Raw genomic sequence first — 12,660 nt, 5'->3', positions numbered from 1 at the left:
GAAGAAACCAATCTGCTGACATCTTGATCTTAGGCTTCTAATCTCCTGACCTGTGAAAAAATAAGTTTCTGTCGTTTAAATCACCCAGTCTTTGGAATTTTGTTAAAGCAACCCTACTAAACTAATAAAACAATTATTTTCTTTTGTAAAAAATACCTTACCATGACACTCGTGGAGTAGTTCAATAATTTTATAAAATTTACCTTGAATCCTATGAATCAGTATAATAATTGAAGATTCATCCTTTTAGAGTCAAAGAAATTAAAATAGATACTTTTAAGTAAAAAATATGAAAACAAAATATTTATACTACTAAATTTCCAAGTACCTGAAAGAGTTATGTGCTATTCTCTGAGGGAAAAAGAAACAACCAAATATATGTGTGTATGTTAATAGCCATTAAGAAAATGTTGAGTAGTATACATAGAAGACTTAATGACATTCATTTAGATCCAAACATCACTGTGAACCACAAACCCAAGTAACTAAGAGGTCTCACATGCTGTAGGAGTGAATGACACGGGCCTGGGTCCTCCGGGATTTATTGGTGGAAGGGGTGGCATGGTGGGAGGTGAGGATCTTGACTGTATCTTCACTTCCACAGGAGATCCAGGCATCGCTGGCACCCTTTTGTCAGCACCAACTGTAAAGAATAAAAGGAATGAAGTCAGAATTTCCTGTAAGATAATAAAAATAGTGACAACAATCTGAAATATTATATTGGTACAAATGTAATTGGCATTTTTGCACTGTTGAAATTTGCTGTTTGATACATTCTTAAATAATTGTGGTTATGTTATATGCACATATCTCTTTTTTTTTTTTGCTAAGGACATCACTTGCCATTTATTTTATACTTACTTTAGAATAGGAAAATGATGTTAGACAAAAAGTGATTTTCTTATTTGAGTTCAAAATGGGTCATAAAGCAGCAGAGACAACTCATAACATCAACAATTCATTTCACCCAGGAACTACTAATGAACACAGTGCAAGAGTGGATCAAGTTTTGCAAAGGAGATGAGAGCCTTGAAGATGAGGAGTGCAGTGGCCAGCCATCAGAAATTGACAACTGAGAGCAATCAGCGAAGCTGATCCTCTTACGGCTACATGGGAAGTTGCCCAAGAACTCAACGTCGACCATTCTATGGTCATTTGGCATTTGAAGCAAATTGGAAAGGTGAAAAAGCTTGATAAGCAGGTTCCACATGACCTGACTACAAGTCCAAAAAAACTGTCATTTTTTGAAGTGTTGTCTTCTCTTACTCCACACAACAACAATGAACAATTTCTTGACTGGATTACGACATGTGACGAAAAGTGGATTTTATATGACAGCTGGTGATAAGCAGCTCAGTGGTTGGACAAAAAGCTCCAAAGCACTTCTCAAAGCCAAACTTGCACCAAAAAATGTTATGGTCACTGTTTGGTGGTCTGCTGCCCGTCTGATCCACTACAGCTTCCTGAATCCCAGGCAAACCATTACACCTAAGAAGTATGCTTAGCAAATCAAAGAGATGCACTGAAAACTGCAATGCCTGCAGCTGACATTGGTCAACAGAAAGGGCACAATTCTTCTCCACAAATTCTGACTGCATGTTGCACAACCAATGTTTCAAAAGTTGAATGAATTGGGATATAAAGCTTTGCCTCATCCTCTGGCCATACAATTACCACTTCAAGCATCGACAACTTTTTGCAGGGAAAATGCTTTCACAATCAGCAGGAGGCAGAAAATGCTTTCCAAGAGTTGCTCGAATCCTGAAGCACCGATTTTTATGCTACAGGAGTAAACAAACTTCTTCCTCTTAGGCAAATATGTGTTGACTGTAATGGTTCCTATTTTGATTAATAAACATGTGTTTGAGCCCGGTTACAATAATTTAAAATTCATGTTCTGAATCTGTAATTACTTTTGTACCAACCTAATACCAACATATCTACCTAGAGGACTGAGAAGTTATGAAAATGATTACTGAGTATAATAGGCTGAATGGTGGTTGCCCAAAATATGTCCACCTCTTAATTCCTTGAACTGTGAATGCTTCCTTATTTGGAAAAAGAAGGTCCTTGAAGATGTAATTAAGGATCTTGAGGGAAGGAGATTATCCTGGATTATCTGAGTAGTTTCTAAATCCAATATGATGTCCTTATAAGAGGATGATGTAAGAGGAGGGAAAACACAGATAGAGGGAAGTCTACCTGAAGACAGACCTAGGTCCACAGAGAGAACACCATGTGACAATGGAGGCAGAGATTGGAACAGTGCCATCTGCAAGCTAAAGAATGCCAAGAATTGTCCGTAACTACCTGAAATTAGAAGACAAGGAAAAAAAAGATTCTTTCTCCGAGGCCAAGAACGAATCAATTCTGCTGATACCTTGATTTTGGACATCTGGCCTCTTGAACTGTGAGAGAATAGTATTGTTTTAAGTCACTCAGTTTGTGGGACTTTGCTATGGCAATCCTAGGAATCTAAGGCAAGGCAGCAAGGTCAAGGGATTATGTGACACAAAGGTTAACAGTGAGAACAGTGGCTGGGAAAGAAAGAAACCAGGTTAAGAATTCAGCTTATCTCAACTGCATTCTTTCCTGACTTCTTATAAATTAATCAAAGTAGTGGGGGGTGGGTAGCTAATACGGGACTAACCAGACAAGTGAACATCAACTGCATGGCATGGAAACAGAATCACAGCTGGCTGTATATAAATTACTATGGATGATGAAATACATGTTTATATATAACTACTCTAAGTAAGAAAAAAGAGTGGAGACAACATCTCTGATACCAGGCATGTCATTTATGCTGAGTGTCCAAAAAATAAAATAAAAGTAGAGGTGACCCTAAACACAGGCTACTTCATCCACAAGGACAAATTATAGCTGTTTGATAATACTAGATGGCAACAAATCCCAGAAAATCAGATTGGGTAGATTAAACCTGACATTAGAATTAGGTCTGAGCTAATATGAATAGGACTTGAAGAGTAATGTTCTAATATCTTCAGAGAGTTATTTTTCCCATTAAAGGAAGCTTGTTAACTACTTGGTTAAAAATAGGGTTAGGGCTACCATAATAATCTTTAAGTTGAGCTATGTTCCTCTCAGCAATTCCAAGTTTTTCACTTAAGTACCATGCACTTATTCTCTAATAACTGCTAAATTCAAAATACAAGAAATAGAGAAATGAGAATGTTACATCAAAGTTTTCCTTCACTGAGATCATAGCTATAAGCACAATACATCTAAAAGCATTCATGACACTGGCAAAAAGGCAAATCTTTGTACACTGAAGGGCACTTTCTCATGAAGAAAATATCCCCCAAAAGAATTTTTCTACTTTAGTTTGCAGTGGCCACATTTTGGGGAGAGAGAAAATGAATACGTAAAGCCAATCAGGGTAGCAATCCCAAGTCACAAATCCCCTGACAAAAATGTGCAGCTCTCTGAGAGCCATGTGGGCAATACTCTGCCAGCCCTTCCATCTCTCTGTCCGGGACATTTTCACTATAAAATTGATGGTCGTCCTGTCTGATTAGTGGACTAATTAGCTATCACGTTCGCCTTTTTCTTCTTGACAGTGTTTTCTCAATGCCCTTCAGAGCACAGCTGACACGCTTCCAGCTCTTCCATCTGGGCTCAACTTTCTGGAGGGTGAGGGGAGAAAAGAAGGAAGGAGCTGACAGTTGTCTCGCACTGTTATATGTTGTGTACAATGTGCAACAACCTAGAGGGAGCCTTTCTTCAGACCACCTGCCTTTACAGCAAGGGCGCCAAAGGCCCGAGGAGGGCTTAGCAGTGAGATGTGTTTTAGCACTTAAGCACTCGGCAGAATGAAAAAACTCAGGGCAGCCCAACTAAAGAACACTGAATTATATACCAACTGAAAGCTTAGAAAATGGGAAAAACCCAAACTCCAGAGTGTCATTTATAGGTTAAAACTACCTATCCTTTATTCACATCACTACTCACAAACCTGCAACACTAGTGATATGCCTCAGGTTTCAGGCAACAACACTGTCTAGTAGGAAGAGTATGGGTACAGAAATGGAAAGGTTTGGTGTGAACCGTCATTCTAACAGCCTGCATGAATTTTATTAAATCACTTCACTTTTCTGGGCCTCATTCTGTTGTAAAGATTAGAGATAATGCTAGTGTTGGATATAAAGAGGGTACTTTAAGAAAGAATACTAATGACGATTAGAAAACATGAAGACTAGTGCTGATTTTATCACTTAACTTGCCTTGTGACTATGACCAAGTCAATATTGACATTTGTTCTCACAGAAAATGAGTATACGATCAACAGTCCATGCGACCTCAGTGATATTGTATGGAAAAAAATCTAAGAATTAACAGTTGCAAAAGTACCAAGTATAATGTAAGATGATGTTGTGTTGAAAGCTGGGCAGCAAGACTGCACTTAATAACATGAGAGCTCTATCCTGGTTCATAATCTGATAAATCCAGCAGTTGTTCAGATGGTGGATAAGGAGTATATTCCAAAGTAGGCATTTAAACACTCTGCATGGTGGCCAATCACTTTTAGAGTGACATCATTTCTGAATCTTTTTTAAACTGATGTTTTATAAAACATCTAGCTAGATCCCTTGAAAGAACCAACCATATTTTGAGCTCTTTTCAATTCCAGAGAAACTTAAAAGTTCAAACAGAAGAAATTCTATTTTTTAAACTGTCTTGAGTCCATAAACACCACTGCCTGAACCATTAAAGAGACAAAGTATTCAGTCCTAGAAAATTAAATTAACCCTTAGTTTTATCAGAAAGGTTCAACTAGATCTTAAACACAGATTCTAAAGTTCAATGTAATTATTCAGTCACTCTATGAGTTTGTGCTTTGAAAATATCTGAATATATTGGAAATGTGATTGCATGAATTTGCAAAATCACTGATGCTTCACCACCTAACAATATAAAGCCAAACAACTTGAGCTAAAGAAGAAGGACGGGAAAATATGTCTGGGTAATGATTTTACCCCTCCATTGTGAAAGATGCTACAAAAACAGAAAAATGACAAAAGAGAACAAATAATAAACAGTTCTCTGTGTGCAGGTACTGTGATATTCCCCTCCCCCCCCACATAAGGAGTTGAAGAATCAAACATGAAACTAAAGGGCAGAATTATTCTGTAGCTTTAAGAGAAAGTAATGCTAAACACAAATGTAAACATCCTGTGTAACTAAGTCCTACTTGGGAAGAATCTTGTATGATAAACTGCCCATAAATGAGGGCATTTACAAGTCATTATAAACCGCTTTTCCATTAGTGTTTTTTTTTCAAATTACAGTTTTTAAAAAATTACTTTGAGGTTGATGAAGGAGCAATAAATACAAGAAGTATATATAAGAGAGAAGACAAATGCAACTATGTGAGGGGAAGGAGTGTCCACAAACAACTGCAAAGAGGTGGAAATCCCAGAGCTGCAAAGAGGAATGAAATTTAAGTGAAAGAAGGTGAGCTTGATGCGAAGGAGGCTCTATCACTTATTTGCTGTGTGACTATGGTTTCTGTGACATATCCCCTCCCAATAACCTTGTTAATGATCTTACTTGGCCACTGAGATGTTTCCCTATGCTAAGTTCTGGAGAGTAGAAGATATGGTCAAGTGCTTCTGATTATCATCTCTGAGAAAAATAAGCTGAATATAGATCTTACTATACTATAGTTATACTTTCTTACTATAAAGAAAGCTGAGCGCCAAAGAATTAATGCTTTTGAACTGTGGTGTTGGAGAAAACTCTTCAGAGTCCCTTGGACTGCAAGCAGATCCAACCAGTTCATCCTAAAGGAGATCAGTCCTGGGTGTTCACTGGAAGGACTGATGCTGAAGCTGAAAACTCCAATACTTTGGCCACCTCGTGCGAAGAGGTGACTCATTTGAAAAGACCCTGATGCTAGGAATGGTTGAAGGCGGGAGAAGGGGACGACAGAGGATGAGATGGTTGGATGCCATCACCGACTCAATGGATATGAGTTTGAGTAAACTCATGATGTTGGTGATGGACAGGGAGGCCTGGCATGCTGTAGTCCACGGAGTCGCAAAGAGTTGGACACAACTGAGTGACTGAACTGAACTAACCTGAACTGATAGATCTTTCAGATGAATAGCACAGGAATACTGATCATTCCAAACAGGGTGAACCAAGGAAGTCATTACCAGTTCTTTAAAACAAATCAGATTCCTAACTAAGAAACAACTGTCATAGTTTAAAAAGAACTATTTGGGGGAGGGCGGGGGGTGGGCAGAGGTTAGATAGATAATTTTCTTTTTTGTATGTATAAGCATAAATTTATATGGTTCAAAAATTAATATATGATATAAAAAGAAATACTCCCTGCTCCTGTCCGTATATACCCCACACCTCATCCAAAACTACTTAAATCTGTTTCTTGTATATCCACCCATTCTCTCTCTCTCTACAAATGAGATAATCCCCAAACATGTAAGAGCCTAACCTAATGAATATGATCTGTAGTTAACTGCTTGCAGACATGAACACATGAGCACATGCAAGAACAGAACCTCCTGTCTCATAGATTTATAAGCCACTAAGTTTTAGCATGGTTTGTTGTAGCAATAAACCAATAGGCAACTGATCTTTATCACATACAAATTGTATTGCTCCTTGTTTTTTTGTTTCATTTTATAATTTAACAGTATGTCCTGAAAGTTCTAATTCCACAACTTTTTTTTTAATAAACAAATGAATGATGGGTGGGGGAGGAATAAACTAGGAAATTGGGATTGACATATACACACTACTATATATAAATACATATAGTATATTTAAATACTTATAGCATATAGCCTAGTATAAATATATACTGTATAACTAATAAGAACCTACTATATATAGCACAAGGAACTCTACCCAATACTCTGTAATAACCTATGTGGGAAGAGAATCTAAAAAAGACTGTATATAAGTATAGGTATAACTGATTCACTTTCCTGTACAACAGAAACACAACACTGTAAGTCAACTATACTGTAATAAAAATTAAAAAATAATCAATTCATGACAGTTCATTGTGGGAGCATACCACAATTCTCAAACAATTCTCTACTGATATATAACTGAACTATTTGCAATCATTTGTAGCTGAATTTTGAGGTGCTCTAGTTTCTGTAATACCAACTGCCCTGTATTTGTAAGACTCTGGGAAACAGAAAAAGAAGACAGGACCCTGAGTTACAGGAAAGACAAATATATTTAAATGTGTACAAAATACTAAGAAAATAAAGGAGTAGAAGCATTACTTAATTCATGATGGCCAGGGAAGTCTTTACAAGTTTACTGGGAAGGCTACATGGGCTGTCCAGGCAGCACATCTGGACAAAAAGCATGACGTGTACAGTCTGAATGCTGCCCCAAAAGTCAGTATCAGACCAAGGAAAAAATCAGGAAAAAGATTTTCTTGACCACCATTTCTCTTTAACAATCGTCAAACATAGGTAAATGTTCTAAATGTGTAACTATCAGGTAAGAAGCATTTCCAAAACTGAGTATTTTAATCTTTTAAAGATCATGGAAAGAACATCAAAATTACTGTTGCACTTATAGGCTTATAAGGCTTAAGGATAAGCATTTCCCATTCTTGTAGCTCTGCCACAAACCTGACAATGCATTCAACTTTCTAACAACATGCAGGCTTCATGTGCAGCGATAGCCAGAAATAATTATTTACAATGAGAGATAATTTATTATTCAACAAAAACAGAGGCATAAGTATTCAGGTAAAGAAACTACCAGAAAGTATTTTACAAGGGTCTTTGAAAACAGAACCCAACTGAAACAAAATAAATGCTTTACCATATACTAATGATAGGGATTGAAAAAAACAGATGTTTCCATTCCACATTCATAAATACATTGAAAATTTAATTTAATACATTTTCTACAGTCAGGGATCAGCAAACTTTCTGTAAAGGGCAAGACAGTAAATATTTTTGGCATTTTGGGCCATATGGTCTCTGTCACAACTATTCAACTCTGCTGTGGTGGCACAGTAGACAATATACAAAGAACTGGGCTGTGTTCCAATAAAACTTTATTTGCAAAACCAGGCAGTGGGCCACAGTTTACTGATCTCTACTACGGTTGATTAAAAACTGGAAAAATTCACATGCCTAATTCTTAGTTTATTTTTTATTTCTATGCCTGTAAACCTTTCTGTAAAAAACCACATCAACCACAGTGGTTCATCTGAATAATGTTTTATTTTCTAAAGCCTGGATGTAAAGAGACTTCTAGTATTGACAATGAAAGAAAGTAACATATAAAAATTACTTTAAAACAGAAAAAAAATTAAAGACAGAACACTAACAACATGAAGCTGAAGAACCACAAAAAGGAGGCTAGTTATCTGATGTTCTTCCAAAATTCAGACAGACCTAAATGGAGAACCTCAAAGATGACCAGCATACCTATGAAGGACCACTTCCTTCATGACTATGCTTATTTCCTTCTTAGTCACCTCTCCTTTCTGTCTTCAACTAGTGCCATCTGACACCAGAAACAAAGATAACCCAGAACATATAAATAACTCTAACAACTTGATGATAACAAACAACCCAATTTTAAGAATGCACAAAAAAGATTTGAAGGAACAATTCTCAAAGAAGATATATAAATGGCTGGTGAGGACATAAAAAGGTGTAAGATATACTAGCCATTAAAGAAAGACAAATTGTAACATATCAACAAAAAGGAATGTACTACCATCCAACAACATGGACGAATACCAGAAGCATTAGGCTAAGTGAAAGATGCCAGACACACAACGAAACTATATACTGTAGTCTCCTATTTATATGAAACTTCAGACAAGACAGAATTAGTGACAAAAAACAGATCAGTGCCTGGTACTGATGGGAAGAAACTGACCACAGAGGGGCACATTAGGAGGCATGATCAATCTTTCTATGGTGATGGAAATATTCCATATCTTGATTATAACAATGTTAAAATAACTACATACAACAGCTAAAACACAAATTTTTTACATCAAATGGGTGTATTTAATAAGTATAAATTATCTCACAATAAAGCTAAGAAAATTAGCAAACCAAATCCAGTAATGTATTTTTTTAAAATTACAATCAAGCTGAGTTTATCTAAGAATGTAAGGATAATTTAATATTAGAAAGTCCAATAATTCACCACATTAACAGATTTTTTAGAAACACCTTAGAAAGAATGAAATAATACAATTTTCAGTGACATGGATAGACCTAGAGATTGCCACAGTACTGAAATCAAAGACAAATATCATGATATCACTTATATGCGGAATCTAAAAAATGACACAAATGATCTTATTTACAAAATAGAAATAGTCACTGATGTATAAAACAAACTTATGGTATCCAAGGGGGGATGGGATAAACTGGGATATTGGAATTGACATATACACACTACTAAACATAAGACAGATGGCTAATAGAACCTACAGTATAGCACAGTGAACTCTACTCAATACTCCGTAATAACCTATATGGGAAAAGAATCTAAAGAAGAGTGGATGTAGAAATGTAACTGATTCACTCTGAATCAGTTACAGCAGAAACTAACACAACTGTGTACATCAACTATACTCCAATAAAAATTCATTTTAAAAAATCCCCCTAAACCCACCTTAAGATCACTCTATAATTACAGAAAAGCACTCAATAAAACCCAGTTCCATTTACAAATATGAATAAAACTAGAAATAGACGATCAGTTCCTTAACTTGATACAGGGTCTCCTCTAAAAACCCATATACTTATTGGTGAAATATAAGCATCGCCTTTCAACTCTGAAAGAAAAAGATGCCCATTATCAATGCTTCTTTTCAATAGTTACTCAAGAGTTAAGCCATAGTAGGAATCCCCAGTGGCTCAGCAGTAAAGAATCCACTTGCAATGCAGGAGGCCACCTGCCATGCAAGAGAAGTGGGTTCGATTCCTGGGTCAGGAAGATCCCTTGGAAAAGGAAATGGTAACCCACTCTAGCATTCTTGCCTGGGAAATCCCATGGATAGAGGAGCCTGGCAGCCTACAGTCCATGGGGTTGCAAGAGTCATACATGACTTAGTGACTAAAACACCACCACCACAAGTCACGGCGCAGGACTGTTAGCCAACCATAACGGGTATAAGGATTGGAAAGAAAGAAATAAAATGATCCTTTTGCACACACAGGATAACTTTCTATGTCGACCCAAGAGACTCTACCACCCAGTATTAGAAAAAAACATGCAGGTTTAGCAAGGGTGCTAGATAAAAGCCTAATATTTTAAAAATTAATTGCATTCCTGGGCTTCCCTGGTGGCTCAGTGGTAAAGAATCAGACCAACCAAGTCCGTATGCCACAACCGTTGAGCCCGTGCTCTGGAGGCCGGGAATCCCAACCACTGCGCCCACATGCTGCAACTACCAAAAGCCAGTATGCCCTAGAATCTGTAGTCTGCAATAAGAGAAGCCTTTGCACTGCAACTAAGAGTAGCCCCTGCTCACTCCAACTAGAGAAAACTCTGTGCAGCAAGGATGACCCAGAATAGCCAAAAATAAATAAACAGCATTAAAAATTACATTCCTATACACCAGCAAATAAACAGTAATTTCAGAAAGATAAGAACACACAACAAAAATTATAAGCCACCTAGAAATAAACATAAGTCAAGATACATAAAATCTTTATAAAGAATATAAGTAGACTGAAAGACATGAAAGGAGACAAATAATTGGAAAAATCTGTCATGCTTATGGATGAAAAACTCACTAATATTCTCTCTTCATTTTAATGAATAAGTTCAACATAAATCTTATTACATGCCAGCAAGACTTTTGGTATAACTTGATGAGCAATTACTAAAATTTACAAAATTTACATACATTAAATGTCCAGCAACAGAGAATAGACAATTGTGGCTTATTCATAAAAAACAGTGAAGACTGTTAAAATAAGTGAACTAATTAAAGCTCTGTGTATTGAAAAGCTAAATCCCCAAACAGTGTAGCCATACTTGCTAAAGAGTATGTTGCATGAAAAATAGGGACAGTAGGATACTTCTATAAAAACCATTTAAAATTAATGTGTGATAAGAGACTGATTTACATTTATATATGTATATGTGGTAAAGTACTATTTTTTTTTAGTAAAGTAATTTTTTAAGCAAGGGAATAATAAACATAAAATTCAAGATGACTACTGCAAAGGGAGGAAAGGAATGGAATCAGGTACGGTCACAAACTGTAGTTCTAACATTTCACTGCTTTAAAAGATCTGAAGCAAATTATAAGACAAAACATTAAAATCTGACAAACAGTGGGTACATGGGTATTTGTTATAGTGTGTTTTTTTCCTATTTTGTAAACTTGAAATATGTCCTAAGAAAAGAAAGATCACTAGCTACAGTTGGGGAAATGATGAGATCATAATACAGAAAGAGACTAACTTTCAAGGTTATTATAGTGGGAGACGATTGTGGCCTTGGATAGGAGTAGCAGTAGGAATGGAAAAATGGGGACAGATTTCAAAAATATTTAGAGTTACAATAAATAAGATTTGTTGATTGTTTAGACAAATATATGTGATAGCACTTATATGTGGAATCTAAAATATGACACAAATGAACTTATTTATGAAACAGAAACAGACTCACAGACACAGAGAACAGACTTGTGGTGGCTAAGAGGGAGGAAATAAGGGGGAAGGATGGACTGGGAGTTTGGCAAACTATTGTACAGAGAATGGATAAACAACAAGGTCCTACTGTATAGCACAGGGAACTATATTCAATATCCTGTAATAAGCCATGATGGAAAAGAATATGAAAAAATATGTATGTGTAAAACTGAATCATTCTGTTATATACCAGAAACTAACACAACACTATAAATCACCTATACTTCAATGAAAAATAAATTTAAAAACAGGATAGTAAAAAAAAAAAAAAAAAAAACAGGATAGTGACTATTTATACACTAAATACTCGTTCATACTTTAATAGTTTACTCACATCCTCTTCTTCAAGTTACTAATCAGGTTCTTTGGATTAGTCATAAAGTCAAACATTTATAGCATGTTTACAAACTCCTCACTCTCACCATTTTCCACGTTCTGCAATTTGTCCACACTGTTTCATAGAACATTCTACTTTGCATTTCTCTGGTGATATTTTCAACTCCCAGTTCTGGACAGCCAGGATCATTCACCCATGTTCATCTTCTATTTACCAAAACCTTTTTAGGGCAAATCCATTCTCAGGGAAAATATGAATAAGACAACAAAGGAGGGCAGAAAAAAGGACTGGTAAGAAAGGTGTTACTTCCCTACATTGGAATATTTAAAAAAAAAGTGTATGCATGCGTGTTAAGCCACTTCAGTTGTGTCTGGCTCTTTGCGACCCTAAAAAGAGTGTATAGCTGATTTTTATGGAACTGTTCTTTCTGGCATGTTAGTTTGGGTGTCATAACAAAGTATCACAGACTGGGTAGCTTTAACAACAGAGACTTTTTTTTTCCTCACAATTCAGGAAGCCAGAAGTTTGAGGTTTTGTCAGGGTTTTTTTTCCTGAAGCCTCCCTCCTTCGTATCTCTCTTCTCCATGTGTCTTCACATGGCATTTCTGAAGACATCTGTGCTTCCGAATT

General features: G+C 36.3%; 1 protein-coding gene across 3 annotated transcripts in view; it reads right to left on the bottom strand.

The window, feature by feature from the left end:
- Positions 1–12,660, bottom strand: part of CBFA2T2 (CBFA2/RUNX1 partner transcriptional co-repressor 2) — a 140,286-nt gene that overhangs the window by 42,454 nt on the left and 85,172 nt on the right. For all 3 annotated transcript variants that reach the window (XM_020902527.2, XM_070472544.1, XM_020902529.2), the window contains exon 2: positions 500–643. In XM_020902527.2, coding sequence (XP_020758186.1) covers positions 500–643 — 144 coding nt within the window. The remainder of the gene's footprint in view (positions 1–499; positions 644–12,660) is intronic.

Source organism: Odocoileus virginianus, chromosome 9 (assembly GCF_023699985.2).
Source record: "Odocoileus virginianus isolate 20LAN1187 ecotype Illinois chromosome 9, Ovbor_1.2, whole genome shotgun sequence".
NCBI classification, from domain to species: Eukaryota; Metazoa; Chordata; class Mammalia; order Artiodactyla; family Cervidae; genus Odocoileus; species Odocoileus virginianus.
The sequence above is the reverse complement of the archived record's forward strand: the minus strand, read 5'-3'. Positions and strand labels throughout refer to the sequence as shown.